Raw genomic sequence first — 18,580 nt, 5'->3', positions numbered from 1 at the left:
GACCAGTTAATGTTTTTGAAGCATGACTAAAAGGTAGCAAATGCAGTTCAGAATCATAGCAAGTTTAAGGAGCCAGAGTACAAACATGATTCTGATATTGAACGAAATCGGTTTTTAGGTCAAGGTCACAACTAGCTTGACCTTTGAATAACTAACGTCGAAATGGTATAGAAGCAGGTCATGTTTGAGTGACCTCTACAAAGTTCAAAGTCTCAAGGCATAAGCCTGTTTCCATTATTGATAGGAAACTACGTATTTTTCAGCTTACGGCAACCCTGACCTTATCATTTGACCCACTGACCTAAAAGAGATTTTAAATTCTTCCAGTTTATTAGGGGTATGATGATAAAAAAATCTGACCCAAGCGCATGTGTACAAGCCGTTTACGAGGCTTGTAGATTAAGCCGCCACGCCCTGTGACTGAAGTTGGATGTTTTTATCTCTACTGCTATAATGATACATACTTATAGAAATATAACATACATAACCAATACATGCATATTTAACTGTTTTCCTGTTTCACATGACTGGGGATATACATAAAATATTTATTTCCATAGCAAACACATTAGCTGTCAGAATAATGGGCGTCATAACCAGTTCTCAGGGGTCGACGAGGACTCCTATTACTACCTCTCAAACCTGCAACGAGCACTTGTATTTAGATCATACAATATTTTCTTTACCAACATTTATTGTTAGACAAGAAGGCGAAATGGCGACACTTGGCTTATGCTCTATCATTGTTCGATAAAATTATCTAAAGTACGTATAAAATAATCCCTTGTAAGAGTTTGAGACTATAAGAGCTGAGACTGTAGTAATTTGGGACTGTTAGAGCTTGTGTTTCTAAGAGCTGGCGACGAAAATAGTTTGAATCTCAAAAAGCTTTGCACTCACTGCCCGAGCTAGGGCATGTAAGAGCTCAAGACTGAATACCTGAGACTGTAAGGGCTTACGAAAGTAAGATATTGGGACTTGAAATTAAAAGACCTTGAGACGGCAGAAGCGTCAAGCTGTAAGAGCCCTAGACTCAAAGAACATGAGACACAAAAAATTGAGACAGTTATAGATTGAGACTGAAATAACTTGGAATGTACGAGTTTGGGACTGTAGGCCCTTCAGACGGTAAAAGTTTTGCAACTTTGATGTAAAGTGTTGGAATTGGTTCAGTTATGAGACTGTAATAGCTTAATACTGATATAGCTTAAGCTTATTATAGCTTCGGATTAAATAACTTTGGACTGTGAGAGTTTGAGATTGTAAGAGATTGAGACGGAAAGAGTTTGAAACTGTTAAAAATTGAAACTGTAACAATGTGGGTCTGAAAGATGTTTTTGGCTTGCAATAGCTTGAAAAGATGATAGCCTGCGACTGTAATGGCATGGCTCTGTATGAGTTTTAAACAGTAAGAGCTTGAAACTGATAGGGAATGGGATGGTAAAAGATTGAGACTCTAAGAGCTTGCGAGCGCGAGAGCCTGAAACTGTTAGAGCTTGATACAATTTTAGTTATTAGGATTACTCACTGGACGGAAGATACACCGTAACACTTGCTCCATATTCGTGTAATTTATTGCATATGATAGCATCTAGCAAAATCAAATAATGGTTTAACAGCAGTGAAGTTATATATTTTAGCCCAGAGAGTTAGTGTTTACTGAATGGTGAAGTACATTTTCGGATCCAACAAACCAACCCCTCCTGTTTCGATATGTATTATCTTAGATGAGTGGTCACATGTCTGTAACGCCACCTAAAATGGAACAGAAATCAATTATTTAAATGACTATATTATTTACCTTGTACGGAAAGCCGTATTTGAATATCTATATCGCGTTACTTTAGCTATTCGATCCCGTATCAGCATGGTACCGTGTGTTTAGTGCTGCCTTTTACAAAATGCGGTATATGGACATTGTTCAGATATTAATACTTTATTGCTGATTTAGTTAGTTTCTGGTTGCTTGGCCTACGACCTTTGGTTACACATTATGACTGGCTGTTATAGGTTATGGCTGTTTGGTCTTCAATCGTGGTGACATTAGGCTATGGCTGTTTTGCCTTCAATCGTGGTAACAATAGGTTATGGCTGTTTGGTCTTCAATCGTGGTGACAATAGGTTATTGCTGTTTGGCCTTCAATCGTGGTGACAATAGGTTATGGTTGTTTGGCCTTCAACCGTGGTGGCAATTAGTTATCGATGTTTGGTTTTCAATTATGGTCACAATAGGTTATGGCTGTTTGTTTGGCCTTCGGTCCTTGGTCAAATTAGGTTATGGCTGTTTGCCCTTCAATCCTTCGTGACAAAAGGTTATGGCTATATGGTCTTCGATCCTTGGTCACATCAGGTCATGGCTGTTTGGCTTTGGATCCCTGGTCAAGTTAGGTCATGGCTGTTTGGCCTTCAATCCTTGGTCACATCAGGTCATGGCTGTTTGGCCTTTGATCCTTGGTCACATTAGGTCATGGCCGTTTGGCCTTCAATCCTTGGTCACATCAGGTCATGGCTGTTTGGCCTTTGATCCTTGGTCACATTAGGTCATGGCCGTTTGGCCTTTGATCCTTCGTGACATTAGCTTATGGCTGTTTGGCCTTCGATCCTTCGTGACAGTAGGTTATGGATATATGGCCTTCGTTCCTTGGTCACATTAGGTAATTGCTGTTTGGCCTTTGCTCCATGGTCACATTAGGTCATGACTGTTTGGCCTTTGATCCTTGGTCACATTAGGTCATGGATGTTTGGCCTTCGATCCTTGGTCACATGATGTTATGGTTGTTTGGCATTCAATTATGGTCACAATAGGTTATGGCTGTTTGTCCTTAGGTCCTTGGTCACATTAGGTCATGGATGTTTGGCCTTCGATCCTTGGTCACATGAGGTTATGGTTGTTTGGCATTCAATTATGGTCACAATAGGTTATGGCTGTTTTGCCTTAGGTCCTTGGTCACAATATGTTATGGCTGTTTGGCCTTAGATCATTGGTCACATTTAGGTTGTGGCTATATGGCCTTCGATCCTTGGTCACATTAGGTCATGGCTGATTGGCCTTTGATTCTTGGTCACATTAGGCCATGGCTGTTTGACCTTCGATCCTTGGTCACATTAGATTATTGCTGTTTGGATTTAGATCCTTGGTCACATTAGGTTATAGCTGTTTGGTATTCGATTATGGTCACCGTAGGTTATGGCTGTTTGGCCTTATATCCTTGGTCACATTAGGTTATGGCTGTTTTGCATTTGATCCTTGATCACATTAGATTATGTGCTATAATTCCCATATTCTCAAATGTTTCGTTGTAACCATTTGTAATACCCTCAAAACTATGGGTACAAACACAGAATCCGAAGACTTAATTTGATATTAATAATTTTTCAAATCATTGTATACCTTAAATCCATTGGGTAGGCATTCCAGAAATATCCCGGCAAGACCCTGTCCAGTCGGGAATGCGTCACTGGCAAATGTCCCAATGGCAGTATAGGCTGGGATAGACGCACAGTTACCAACGATCTGTGTTTATAATGATACGATGGTTAAATACAGGGACAAGCTAATTTATCAATCGATCCAGTTATAATCAATTAAACAAAATAACTCATTAAATATTCACTTTCGAAATGTATACATTAATAATTATTTATCGAAACAAATCAAATGATTAATTACAAACAAAAAGACTATATTTGATAAATGAATAGCAATACAGCATTTGACAAAATATTTTCTATCGAAATACTTTAGTATGTATCTAAATCAAGCAAATGATTAATTACTAATAAATAGACTATATTTGATAAATGAATGAAATGGCAATACAGCATTTGCCTATAAATATACTGAAAAAGCTGGATAAATAATCTGGACGGGTTATACTAATTGCTTTGGCGATTGTTTAATTGTAAATCTGTTTCCAATGGCCATTATAGCCTGCAGAATGAAGCATTAATAACAAAGACATGTGAATCGTCCTGATGTTCATTTCTACACAATTGACGCCATGTTGAAAATAAACGTTAACAAAAAATTACCTTCCTTCCTTTTTGCCAAGTATCTGGTGTGGTTACATTACAATCATGCATTACCAGGGCTTCTGAGGAGGCGTGACTTTGCGAGTGTACACACTCAGACGCGTTCTGATTGGTTACTGGTGCTGTGTGGGCGAGGTCCGCCACGGTTGAGTACTTGTTGCAGTGGAGGTATCCTGTTTGTGTGTATAACAGCATAGCGCTTAGAATCACAGTGGAATCAGACTATAGTGGACTTGTTATTTGAAGAAATGACATTGATTAAACTGAGGCCAATTATAAACAGAGAGGAATGAGACCTAAATAAAAAAAATGAATGCTCAATTGGCTTGGCAGCACTGATTCTTACTACAATATTAATTTATTGGATTGTCAAAAGTAGACTTGGACATCACGTGAACCAGTTTTGACCTTGGTTTATTTGTTTGTGATACAGGTTGGTTAAAACTTCTTTGTGAGCATCTGACCAAGTAATATTATAAAGGATATTGTGGATTTTTATTTTTTGTTTCGATGTTAGCAGTATATTTCACCAATTGAGCGCGAAACGTTATAATATTTACTTTTGATTTTAGCAGTATATTTACAGCCATTCGTTCAATTTTGTTTAAACCATCTAAAACTACCCGTATTTGATAACGATATATCAACCATTTTAAGATATATTTTAGAAAGAATGGAAAACATTTTATACAAGTGTTTTAATTACCAATGTATGCAGTCGTAGTAGGCGGTGTAGTGGTGGTCGTTGTGGTGGTGGTCGTTGTGGTAGTTGTGTCTAAAATATTAAATAATCCCTATGTTGGAAGTTAATATTATGAGGTGATGAAAAATAAGCCGAACAAAATTCAAGGAAGCCATTACAGTGTGTGCTGGAGAACATGACACGTGCATCGCATTTCAAAATATTTAGGGAGTAAAACATCAAAACATTCAAAAAGTCAAGTACCATGTTTGTTCAAATCAAATATTCAGCAAGCATAATTATACATTAGTATCATTTCATACATGTAAATAAAAATTTCAAAGCTGTGCAAATTTTACAAAAGGAACATTTCATAAAATTAAGCAAGAACATTTTTGCATTAAAAAGCTTAATTGCTGCAATAATAGGAATAGCGTTAGGAATAATTTCTTTTAAAAGACGTCAGTGATATTTTTTAACACATGGTCTGCCACTTTTCTTTACAACAGTTTCATCATATTGCGTGTGCGTGCAATCGAATATTCACCAAAACTTAAGAAAAAAATTCAATCGTAAACATTCCCTTACTCAGTAAAACACCAAAACACGTTTATATTCTATGTCTAAGGAGTATTTATGTTATGTATTTTAATAGATAATTGACAGTATTAACTTTCAACGTGCGAACAATAATTGGACAAGATGTATTTAGCAATGACTTGTATCTAAAATAGTTGAAGGTAACTATTTCAAAAGCTGCAGTGTTTTTTTGGGCTTCCCAGCATTATTATTTAGATTATCAAAGTATTTATTAACATTTTTTACTTGAATTCCGCGAATGGAATATGTCACCTGTCGGTAGAGCTCACCAGTGTTTGACCAAACGAATTAGTAATATTTTACGTGCCATAGCGAAAGCAGATATGTTCACATAACTTCAATTCCTTTTTGTAAAAACAGTCCAAAAATAGTACAATGTCACTTGAATAAAAAATTGCATACATAAATATTGAAAAAGCATATGCAACTGAAAAGTAAATAAATTGAAATATAGTTGATATGCCCTTGAGACCCAAACATTTCTTTGGCAAGGGATAAAACTCAATCAAGTCCTGATGTGGTCAGTTGTTCACAATTCCCTTTGCCGTAACTCTGGAATTATAAATGCTATCTGCATGCAATCTTATCCCATTGAGCGGATCACCTCCCCCAACTCCTCAAAGTTTACTTTTTTATTTCAATAAAGAAGAAAAGGGGTAATGAAATGGTTACGCCCCTAATTTTCTAAGGTCAAATCCACGATCCGCCACTGGTCCCTAATATTTAGTATTCCCAAAATTGTTAAGAATTGAATATGGAAGATTTTAGAATGAGGTCCGAAGTTAATTTGGTCTTTTGTCAATTTAATGTTTATAACCCCAAATTAAATAGAATGGATGATTTGACTGTTGATTTTACTTATTTGAGATATTATTTACTTATAGATTGTAACTCATTTTAGTGTGTTTGTATAGCAAATGCACATACAAAGAGAGTACAACAAAAATTAGGTCACTTTTTTAATCCAAGGGGCATAATTTCATAGTTAATATTGCGGTCTTGCTGTTGAACAAAGTCGAGTTATTTAGCATAAAAACATTATATGAAAGTTTCATCAATATTGGATAAAAAGTGTTCAAATTAGATTTGATAAAAAGTGAAATTGATAAATTTCTGACAATAAAAAGGCTAACTGTCTGTGGAGCGAACTATGATGCCAATACATATGTGCGACCAAGTTTGGTAAAGATTGGATGACGAAGAGAAAAGTAAGCGATCGGAAAATAAAAGAAAGAAACAACACGGACGTTGCCGACGACGTATATGTTTATCCCTATATGTCTGTCATGCTACTATGATGATCCCTATATGCCTGTCATGCTACTATGATGATCCCTATATGCCTGTCATGCTACTATGATGATCCCTATATGCCTGTCATGCTACTATGATGATCCCTATATGCCTGTCATGCTACTATGATGATCCCTATATGCCTGTCATGCTACTATGATGATCCCTATATGCCTGTCATGCTACTATGATGATCCCTATATGTTTGTCATGCTACTATGATGATCCCTATATGTTTGTCATGCTACTATGATGATCCCTACATGCCTGTCATGCTACTATGATGATCCCTACATGTTTGTCATGCTACTATGATGATCTCTATATGCCTGTCATGCTACTATGATGATCCCTATATGCCTGTCATGCTACTATGATGATCCCTATATGCCTGTCATGCTACTATGATGATCCCTATATGCCTGCCATGCTACTATGATGATCCCTATATGCCTGCCATGCTACTATGATGATCCCTATATGCCTGTCATGCTACTATGATGATCCCTATATGCCTGTCATGCTACTATGATGATCCCTATATGCCTGTCATGCTACTATGATGATCCCTATATGCCTGTCATGCTACTATGATGATCCCTATATGCCTGTCATGCTACTATGATGATCCCTATATGCCTGCCATGCTACTTTGATGATCCCTATATGCCTGTCATGCTACTATGATGATCCCTATATGCCTGTCATGCTACTATGATGATCCCTATATGCCTGACATGCTACTCATGAGACGTGAAAAGGTCTTAATGTTTAAGGGAAGGTTCTGGTGAAAGTAGCGTGTTGTTCGGAACAGAAGGATTTCTTACACTGACAATGGTGGCCTATAAACTCCGGAGGGCACACACAACTAACGCTTCTACCACCGTCCAACGGTACACAGGATCCACCATTTTGGCAATGAATGTTTAAACAGGGGTGAACTGAAACAATAAAAGAAGTTAAAGATAGAAACAATTCTACGGTTACTATCTCGTTGATCGTATGCATTGGTTTCCAAATTCGTGTGAGTCACATACTACGGTTCGAATATGAGTAGTTTTGTATCAAGTTATAATTAAAATAAAATATCAGTGATTTGTTTGAAGTAATCGTTTCTATTTTGACCCATAACTTGAATTGTAAAAATCGAAACGTTATAATAATGAAATGACAAAAAAAAATGAATATATTGCCGCAAGCGTAGGTTATAAATATTCCTTGTTTAAAAAGAACGTCGTTATTTTAGACTCGCGTTGCTTACATTCACAGTGTTCTCCAAGATAATGGTCACGGCATTGACATGTATAGCCCCTGGAGCCATCCGCATGTTGTACACATGTTCCTCCATTTTTACAGTAGTTGTGTTGACATGGGTCGTAAACTAGAATTCAACGTAAATAATGAACGTACAAGTTTCCATATTTCCATATTTCCTTCATTTTAATTATCCCGCATGACCTTTTGTTCAGTAGTTCCGATTAGAATATAAGTATATTCCATGGCCGAGAGAGTAAGATCATCTCAATCCTAGCGTAGGGTGTTTTGCGGAAACGAGGTTTACCGAGCGCGAAGATTAGGATGAACCTATCTTACACGAGCGGCTATGGTAGATGCTTTTTCTCCCTCCTCAGTTAAACAAAATAAAGTAAAATTGATTTTTTTTGCTGGAACTCTTTCAGAGAAAACTATATCTAGGACGTATATAGAATTAATTGCTAGATTTGTATCTATTTATTTTTAAAATGGGAGCGGGTTGACAATTTTTTTTATATTATTATTTTCTTATTTTGCTTAGATGACTTTTTCACCGTGTTCATTCTCTTACTTATTGCATAAGGGACCATATGCATGTGTTTCTGCACGAGCCAAAAACACGTCGTAACTTTTCTCTGGTTTTCCATATGCATGTTTATACATCGACACTGAAGGCATGAACAAACGCCGTTCCCGGACAGTACTGGACCGATATGCATAAACAAACCCTAGTTGAACATTTGTATAGGGTACAATACAATTTAAGAGGTGGCTGAACAATCTAGCAATTAATTTATAGTCGTCTAAGCCAACATAAAGCATGTAATTTCAATTGCTTTTTTGTCACAATCAGCTAGTTGAGTATTATGATACATAGTTTAATGAAAACATCAATAATATACATCTTGCATTTCATTTTTATGTTCTTAAAGCTTTCGATGTAATATCAAATTTTAACGTTTTGTAGTATGAATTATCGTCAAGAATAAGTGGCCTTCTTAAAACCTATGCTTACCTTCACAGAATTGTCCCCGATAGTCCTGGTTACATCGGCATTGGAAGAATGGTTCATGTGACATTTTGTGACACGTCCCGTTATTTTGACAAGTAACGTTGCTACAAGGATCTTAAATAAATATAAAAAGTTTTATTGAATAAAACACCTTCCATGGGCGGTGTGAGCGTTGCGAACAAGCCCTTCTTAATTACTAAGAATTCACTTATGTCATCTAGCTGACTTAGAATACAACCTCATTGGCTGATACATTGTCAACGCAAACTCTGACGCAGGGAGTATGTATCGAATGATTGGCAGTAGGCGGACATTTTAACACGCGCGAAAGTTGAATTTCTTAATGATTAAGTCCACCACTGAATAGTTGCCTTGCAGAGGTTTGGTGATGACAAATCTAACAAACACGTAGTGCAATCACTATGATGACCGAGAGTGCCGCACCACGGTTGATTTGAAATTCATTAAAAAACACATTTTGTTTTCTTTCAGAAAAAAATCTTTGAAGTTACCATTGGCACAGACATGTCCAAAGTAGCCATGTTCGCATTCACACGTCACGTGACCGTTGATCTTGAAACAGTTACCATTGTTACTACATTCACTCCGCAAACATATTTCTGAAAAAAATAATGCAGGCGCATTGCATTAATGGGAAAAGCAGGACGTTGTACATATTTATTTAAATGAGTTTACTTTACGCCATTCTTTTGTCATGTTAAGAACGGACCATTTGCTGGTATCATGATATGCTATGCCAAGCCTACTAAAACTTTGCGCTCACTTGACAAATGATGTACACATCCTCTACCGTTGGTAAGGCAAAGCGCTCTTTTTGTTATTTAGTGAAATTTCCTAAAATAAAAACAGTAGGAAATGGATCCGTCTTTCTTAAAATCATTACATAGGACGACCAAACCTACTTAAACCTTGCGCTCACTTAAAAGATGAAGTACATATCCTCTACCATTGGAAAGGCAGAGCGTTCTTTTGTTGTTTTTTAGTCAATATTTCTAAATATATATAGATCTGGGAATGGATCCGTCTTTCTTACATTCATTAAATTGGTCGACCAGGGCCATTAAGATATTCGTAAGCCTTTGATTATTTAAATCATCTCGCTGAAATATTCATTTCTAACGTTGTATTCATCAGACTTTTGTTTTATATTCAAGTTTCCTCAATTAAATGTATACCTTGATAAGATTTACCTTTTACTTTATTTCTTTATTTAGGATTGTTGTGATAAGAGTGAGGTTTGTGCACGAAAACTGGTTTAAACCCCCAGTAAATTTACATTTTACTGGCTGTTTCAAGGCGGTACCTAATAATCCTTGATATACATACCTAGTTCTGTTATAATATATATAAAGTATGCATACACTCTGCTGTTTGTGGAGTTTTGTGCTGTTCTTCCATGTTTCTTGTTTATAATTTTTTGTTTTTGAAATATAATAAGTTAACACTTTCTTAAATGTTGATTGATTTTTACGGGACTTTCTGACACAATACAAACAATAACAAGATCAAAAGTTTTCATGTATATTGTTATGCGATGAAATTGCGATCCGAACATATCCGAAAAGGTTGCGTTCATCGATTGATAAACGCAATTCCCGAAAAGCAGTTCATTTTAGGATTGGAAGTTGAGGTGTAAATGTTTTTTTAAAACCTTGGAACCACAAGCAGCCAATACTGACCCTTTTCACACCGGTCTCCGAGGAACCCATCAAAACATTTACATTTATCGCCACCGTGGTCTCGATAGCAATACCCGTAGCCGTGACAGAAGTCCGCACCCTGGTGACACTTGGCTGGATTTAAAGATGTGATACTTTTAGACTGTTTACTCATGTTATACTGAGTTTAGGGTCTGGTTCTAATTTCATAACATTTCTACAAGGCATCAACATCAAGTCAAACATATACAAAGCAAACACATTATCTGAAAACAATCTTATTAGATTTATAAACAGCAGCTACCAAAGGTTTAAAACCTGTCAACTTACTCACAGCAGGGAGTCCAACGTGTTTTGTGTTTTCCAAATTTTAAGTGAGGGAATGTGTAAAGCGGAATAAAATGGCGGTGTTCAAAGAGATTTTGGTGCTTTGGGAGGATATTTTCACCTGGTAAGTAAGTCTTATCACTTTTCTCGCAACATAAATACGCCTACCCGGAGGCCACATGTGTAAGCTTCTCACAGTTTTTAAACCTATGTTTTAGAGGCATTAACAAAAAAATATTGAATGTAAAAGCTGAACGATTGCTTGTTTACAAAGTGAAAATAGAAAATTGCGTGACTTGAAACTGTGTTTTAGTCAACGTGCACCATTCTTGTACCTATTCTAGCTATTGTTCATTAAATATTTGCATATTATTTTCTTTTCGACGGTTAGTGCCAATTTTTATATATATTTACACACACTTCAAAATGTGATGTTTATCTTTGATCAAATCATTAATATGAAGAAGACCTATCAATGAAACGAGTTGTTTTCCTTACATAACATTTAAACTTGTTTACCGCTGTGAAACGGGGATGAAAGTGTTTTACGATGCTGGCACTCTAGTGAGATAATATATCATATAAATAGTCAAAAGAAAGTCCAATGTCCAAATAGGAGATTTGACTAGTACTTACTCAACTCGCACTGTTCCCCGGTAAACCCCTCGTTGCAAGAACATTTTCTGTGCTGGTCGTAGTAACAGATGCCTCGGTGTTGACAGTAGGACTGGTCTTTACATTTATCTTATGAAATAATACCACAAAACGGTTTGAAATCGATAAAAATACGTTTATTTTCGAGCATGTATAATTCAGTGCTATAAAAACGTTTTACGTTCTGCTCGGAATATATATGTTTGCTTTAATTTATAAAAGAAAACAATTTAGCGAAGAAGCTCAGTAACAAGATCGCCACCAAAAAAACGTAGATATAGATATATGTTTGCCAACATGAAAGCCGTGTTGTATCATCATCTCAGCGGCAGAATGCCACAATGTACGTTTAAGTAGGAACACTAATGTGTTAAACAACATAAAACCAATGATACACCACAAAAATAAAGAAAGAATGCCACAGTGTACGTTTACGTGTTTACCAACATTAAAGCAAGGACACACCACATAATTTATAAAAGAATACCACACTGTATATTTACGTAGGAACACATGTGTCAACCAGGTTGAACGCAATAACACACCACAAAATTCGCGAATAATAAACCACAAAATGAGCGAAAGAATGCAACAATCTACGTTCACATAGGGACATATGTGTTTACCAGGTTGAAAACAAAGATATCCCACAAAATTCGCGAATAATAAACCACAAATGAGCGAAAGAATGCAACAATCTACGTTCACATAGGGACATATGTGTTTACCAGGTTGAAAACAATGATATCCCACAAAATTCGCGAATAATAAACCACAAATGAGCGAAAGAATGCAACAATTTACGTTCACATAGGGACATATGTGTTTACCAGGTTGAAAACAAAGATATCCCACAAAATTCGCGAATAATAAACCACAAAATGAGCGAAAGAATGCAACAATTTACGTTCACATAGGGACATATGTGTTTACCAGGTTGAAAACAATGATATCCCACAAAATTCGCGAATAATAAACCACAAAATGAGCGAAAGAATGCAACAATCTACGTTCACATAGGGACATATGTGTTTACCAGGTTGAAAACAATGATATCCCACAAAATTCGCGAATAATAAACCACAAATGAGCGAAAGAATGCAACAATCTACGTTCACATAGGGACATATGTGTTTACCAGGTTGAAAACAATGATATCCCACAAAATTCGCGAATAATAAACCACAAATGAGCGAAAGAATGCAACAATCTACGTTCACATAGGGACATATGTGTTTACCAGGTTGAAAACAAAGATATCCCACAAAATTCGCGAATAATAAACCACAAAATGAGCGAAAGAATGCAACAATCTACGTTCACATAGGGACATATGTGTTTACCAGGTTGAAAACAAAGATATCCCACAATATCAGCTACAAAATGTCTCAATGTACGTAAATCTTAAGAGTACACGAGTTTTCTAACGTGAAAGCAATGATACGTCACTACATGAGCGACGGAATGGCACAATGTACGGTTATGTGGGAACACATGTCTTTACCAACGTGAAAGCAATACTACACCAGGAAAAGCGACAGAATGTCACAATGAACATGTATAGTAACACATATGTATACCAGTGTGAACGCAATGACACACAACAGAATTAGCGCCAGAAAATCAAAATGAACGATTATGTAGGAACACATGTGTTTACCAGCGTGAAAGCAATGATGCACCACAAAATTAGTAAATGATGTACCACAAAAATAACAAAGAATGCCACAATGTACGGTTTAGTAGGAACACATGTGTTTTCAAAATCATACACCACAAAATGAGAGACAGAATGCCACAATGAATGTTCGCGTAGGTAAACACGTTTACCAGCATGAAAGCAATAATACATCACAAAATTAGCTACAGAATGCCACAATGTATGTATACGTAAGAGTACACGTATCTAAACCTGAAAGCAATAATACGCCACAAAATAAGCTTCAGAATGCCACAATGTATGTATACATAAGAGTACACGTATCTAAACTTGAAAGCAATAATACGCCACAAAATAAGCTTCAGAATGCCACAATGTATGTATACGTAAGAGTACACGTATCTAAACCTGAAAGCAATAATACGCCACAAAATAAGCTTCAGAATGCCAGTGTATGTTTACGAAGGAACTTATTTGTTAACTAGCGTGAAAGCAATGACACATCATAAAATTAGCAACACAGTGTACGTTTACGAAGGAACATATTTGTTTGTCAACATGTAAGGTATAAAGAAAAAAGGTCTGTTCATCGAATTGCCAACATGTAAGTTTACGTATAAAGGCATTTACAGCTACATATTGTAGACCAACAACCCAACATACGCGTTAATTTACTCGAATGTAACCATGAAAAATACCTTGATTAGATTTCGTTTGTTACAATAAAAAAGTGAAGCATACTGAATTCACAGATGTCCCCGAAACGTGTATTGTCACACGAACATTTGGGTTGATTTTAATTTAAACTTTTTTACTACATTTGTTAGAAAGCTTATTTCAACACGTAATAAGTCACTTTTGTTGGCACACATCGTCGGAAACCTTAGTTCTTTTCCCTGTTTACACTACCGTCTAAAATTGACTGATTAAATCTCGTTTTCATACATATTAATGAGGTAGGGGAAATAATTGTACTTCCCGTGGAATGGCAATTTAATAATCTTCAACTTTGAATATAAACAAGGGTAATGGTTATGGTCAACATGAGTTTTGTAACTGGATATAAAATACAACACACAAAGTGATTCCATTGGCTAGGATTCCAAAAATGGTTCCCATTCTCTCTACTGACTGTATTGTCATTTTCTCTATTTACTGTATTGTCATTATCTCTACTAACTATATTGTCCTGATCTTTACCTACTGTTTTGTCATGATCTCTATGTACTGTACTGGCATTATCTCTATTTACTGTATTGTCATTATCTCTACTAACTGTTTTGTCCTGGCCTTTACCTACTGTTTTGTCATGATCTCCATTTACTGTACTGGCATTATCTCTATTTTACTGTATTGTCATGATCTCTACTAACTGTATTGTCCTGATCTTTACCTACTGTTTTGTCATGATCTATATTAACTGTACTGGCATTATCTCTATTTACTGTATTGCCATGATCGCTACTTACTTTATTGGCATGATCATTACTTACTGTCTTGTCATGATCTCTATCTACTGTACTGGCATTATCTCTATTTAACTGTATTGTCATTATCTCTACTTACTTTATTGTCATGATCATTACTTACTGTATTCGCATCTTTGTCCAAAGTGATTACTGGTACAAAGGCATTGAGGTCCATGATTGCTGATATAACACGACCCACCATTGTGACAGTAGTGCGGGTCATGGCAATAGTCTGGGAATTAATCAATTAATTAAAATCGTTCAAGTTACTACAATTGTTTCACAATTAATTAATTAAAATTGCTGTTTATATCACTAGGGAAAAATGTTATTCGATAACTCGAATTCGTTCTTCTTGGTGAATATTCATCTTTGGATCATAAGTCAATAATAATTTGATTAAAGGTTCAGCTATTTTGGTCTTAAAGACTGTTGTTGCTTCTTTCAGATCATTTTCCTCGGAAGCTGTCAACTGCAATCAAGTTCACTGAGTAGAAGCAAACACCATAAGCCCTTTTCCTGAAGTTTATCACAAGCATATGTGGAAGAATAATGTATTAGTACCTAGAATACACTTTTCAGTTTTATTATATTATATTACTTCACTTTACATGGTGAAAATAATAAGCGCAACAATCATTTTGCTGTCTCGTCTGTGTTTTCCCATTTAAAAAAGCGCATAATGGTTTCCCAGTTTATATCATATCAGTGTATGAGTAAAGATAAGAATACCAATGCTAATTTTAAACTTACTGGGATTTACGTGGTAGACAACTCCAGTATATTTCGATTTGGTAAATGACGTTTTACACAACGATATCAATTTAATGTAAGTTTTTGACAATTTCTTTGGCAATTGTATCATCTGGTTCTAGCCCCTTTAAAATAACACTTACAATACTGGCATGAGTCTCCGAAATGGTTCTGCTCGCATTCGCAGACGAAATGGTTGTATCCGTTGTAATAATGAACATTGCACGCCGTGTGGCTTCCGTGACAGTTATTACTTTTTTCGTAGTCGTTGCATATTCGAGCTGGCAAATAAAAGGAAAACAGTTACATTCAGTTCGTATACAGAGGCATTACTTGGCTATAAATGATGTGTGGGTCGATTTCTATTTTTATTCTAGAGTATGCTCTTAAATAAACATTACTATTGGTATACATGCGTACCTAGTGGTATAGAGTTAAAAAGTGTTTGAACTGTATTATGTGGATAAGTTTGAAGCATTACTAGTTTTTGTATGATGTTATCGTCAACGTAGCCGTTAAGTATGCAAGTTGTTTGCAAAATCACTTTTTGAACATAAGATGCCTTATGTGTACTAGGATCAATAACTGTCCGAGACGTTTCGGTTTTGAACATGCGTCGCAATATTCAACTAATTAATTTCCAATAAAACTGTCCAGTCCGTTTCGGTTATAAACATGAATCACAAGACTCAACTAATTCATTTCCAATAAAACTGTCCAGTCCGTTTCAGTTATAAACAGGTGTTTCATGTTACCCGGTATATTGCAGTTATTTATCCATATCCACTATGGTACCAGGCGTAATGCGGTAATTTATAACCAGACGCAATCCGGTTATTTGTAACCTCAGCGTAATCCGGTTATTTGTAACCAGACGAAATGCGGTTATTTGTAACCCAGCGTAATTCGGTTATTCGTAACCAGACGAAATGCGGTTATTTGTAACCAGGCGTTATCCGGTTATTTGTAACCAGGCGTAATCCGGTTATTTGTAACCAGGCGTTTTGCACGTATTATTTTTTTATTCAAATTTATATTACAGTAATATGTTGTGCAGAAGAACATCAATATGTACATTTCTTGAAGAAAATGATAATGATTAGGTGGATATTCGAAAACTTATTAGCTATACATTTATCAAAAAAGGGCATTTGAGCATTTCACAATAAATTTTTCATAATCATTGGATAACTAAAAAATATGAAAAAATATGAAATATGTAGAACATAGTTTATCATAGTTTATTCTGTGTTTCTTTTATATAAGAAAAGAAAATTATGAACACAAAAAAGGGGGATTTGGGCAGGTGATAATTAAGACTGATTAATATTAGAACGGATGTAAAACCATTTATTATCATGCTGCTTCATTTTATCATTTATCAAGGCAATTTCTTTCTCTATATTATGTCTAATTATCATGTATTTCCTGTACTGAGTGAATTGAGACGTTGTTTTTCTATACTTTGAACCAAAGATGTAGAATTTTATCAGCACAATTAAGAAATTAGTAATCGCTGTGTTTTTCATTGCTGACTATTCCGAAGCTGATATTTTTTAATGTTAAATTTATATTAATATGATTATCTTTTAAGAATTGGTTTAGTGTACTCCATAGCGGTTGTGTTTTCGGGCACTCCCAGAAAAGATGTTCCAGTGTTTCAATATTGGATTGACAAAAGTCACACACACTTGTTTCATTTATTTTGCATTTATAAAGGAATTCATTACAAGGAACGATTCTGTGTAAATATTTATATTGAAAACTTCTTATGTTTGTGTCATTGGAACATCTGTTTGTATTCATATTTATATTTTCCCACTCTTTATCTGTTATTTCATTTAAACCTAGTTTTTGCACCCACTTCTGTTTAATTAGTATACATGTGTCAGATGATGGGATAGTCTTTGCACATAGAAACTTATTAGGTATTTTACAACCGTTTTGCGGTTATTTGTAACCAGGCGTTTTGCGGTTATTTGTAACCAGACGAAATGCGGTTATTTGTAACCAGGCGTTATCTGGTTATTTGTAACCAGGCCAAATGCGGTTATCTGTAACCAGGCGAAATGCGGTTATTTATAACCAGGCGTTTTGCGGTTATTTGTAATCAGGCGTAATGCGGTTATTTGTAACCAGGCGTAATACGGTAATTTGTAACGAGACGAAATGCGGTTATTTGTAACCAGGCGCAATGTAGTTATTTGTAACGAGACGAAATGTGGTTATTTGTAACCAGGCGTAATGCGGTAAATTGTAACCGGGCGTAATGCGGTAATTTGTTACCAGACGTAATACGGTTATTTGTATCCCGGCGACATGCAGTAATTTGTAACCAGGCAAAATCCGATTATTTGTAAACAGGTGTTATGCGTTTATTTGTTACCAGGCGTAATGCAATTATTTGTAACCAGACGAAATCCGGTTATTTGTAACCAGACGTTATGCAGTTATTTGTAACAAGGCATTATGCGGTAATTTTTTACCCGGTGTAATGCGGTAATTTTTAATAGGCTTAATGCGGTTATTTGTAACTCGGCGAATTCCGGTGATTTTGTAACCAGATTTTATGCTGTAATTTGTAAATCAGACGTAACTAGCTCTTAATGATGCTATCTGATTTATTAAATACGAATGCCGATAACCCATGTTTTGCGTTCAATGTACTAAATACGTATGGCGAAATGAAAACACTCTTAACTCTATATACACATTTAAGCTCTGAAGTATTTGTATCCGATTGCTTAACAAATTGAGATAGAAAAAAGCTTACCGTGGGCTACAGCTATGGACAAAACAAAGACGCACCATCCTGCTGAAATTAATAAGTACAATGTTAGCATAGCCCTGATCGCTACTTTTTACAATTTATCTGTTTATATTTACATAAATATTATAAGTATAATGTATTTCCGTTGTGGGTGTAAATATCTGACCCGAGGGCACGTGCGAAAGTCGGTAAAGAGGCTTGCCGAAGGAAAGGTGTTTCTTTCCGAACCTCAAAAAAAAAATTCTTTTTTTCTTGCATGCACTAAACATTTAATTTTGCTGAGACATTAAAAATGGTTGTTTTTTACAATTAAATAAACAGCGAAAGCGTCGTTTTTACACATGTTTTTTGTCAATTAAATCAATCATACTCTGTTCCACTCAATGTCACTACTT

At 35.7% G+C, this 18,580-nt stretch overlaps 1 protein-coding gene across 1 annotated transcript; it reads right to left on the bottom strand.

The window, feature by feature from the left end:
• Window positions 1-1,556: 1,556 nt before the first annotated feature.
• Window positions 1,557-11,584, bottom strand: LOC128241855 (notch homolog 2 N-terminal-like protein A). Its single transcript, XM_052958961.1, has 10 exons — window positions 11,516-11,584; window positions 10,574-10,687; window positions 9,386-9,493; window positions 8,877-8,987; window positions 7,869-7,988; window positions 7,435-7,548; window positions 4,739-4,807; window positions 4,033-4,205; window positions 3,392-3,514; window positions 1,557-1,755 (listed from the first exon to the last, which is right to left on the bottom strand). Exons 4-10 carry the CDS (start codon window positions 8,938-8,940, stop codon window positions 1,657-1,659), a joined length of 762 nt encoding a protein of 253 aa, XP_052814921.1. The 5' UTR covers window positions 8,941-8,987; window positions 9,386-9,493; window positions 10,574-10,687; window positions 11,516-11,584; the 3' UTR covers window positions 1,557-1,656.
• Between the last annotated feature and the right edge of the window lie 6,996 nt (window positions 11,585-18,580).

This window comes from Mya arenaria, chromosome 7 (assembly GCF_026914265.1).
Source record: "Mya arenaria isolate MELC-2E11 chromosome 7, ASM2691426v1".
NCBI classification, from domain to species: domain Eukaryota; kingdom Metazoa; phylum Mollusca; class Bivalvia; order Myida; family Myidae; genus Mya; species Mya arenaria.
The sequence above is the reverse complement of the archived record's forward strand: the minus strand, read 5'-3'. Positions and strand labels throughout refer to the sequence as shown.

Excerpts from the sequence above, each read along its gene's own strand:
- LOC128241855 (XM_052958961.1), bottom strand. The coding sequence starts at position 8,940 with ATGTCACATGAACCATTCTTCCAATGCCGATGTAACCAGGACTATCGG. Across the intron at positions 4,206-4,738 it reads TACTACGACTGCATACATTG|GATACCTCCACTGCAACAAG; the intron begins GTAATTAAAACA and ends ACACACAAACAG. Across the intron at positions 1,756-3,391 it reads GCCTACCCAATGGATTTAAG|GTGGCGTTACAGACATGTGA; the intron begins GTATACAATGAT and ends GTTCCATTTTAG.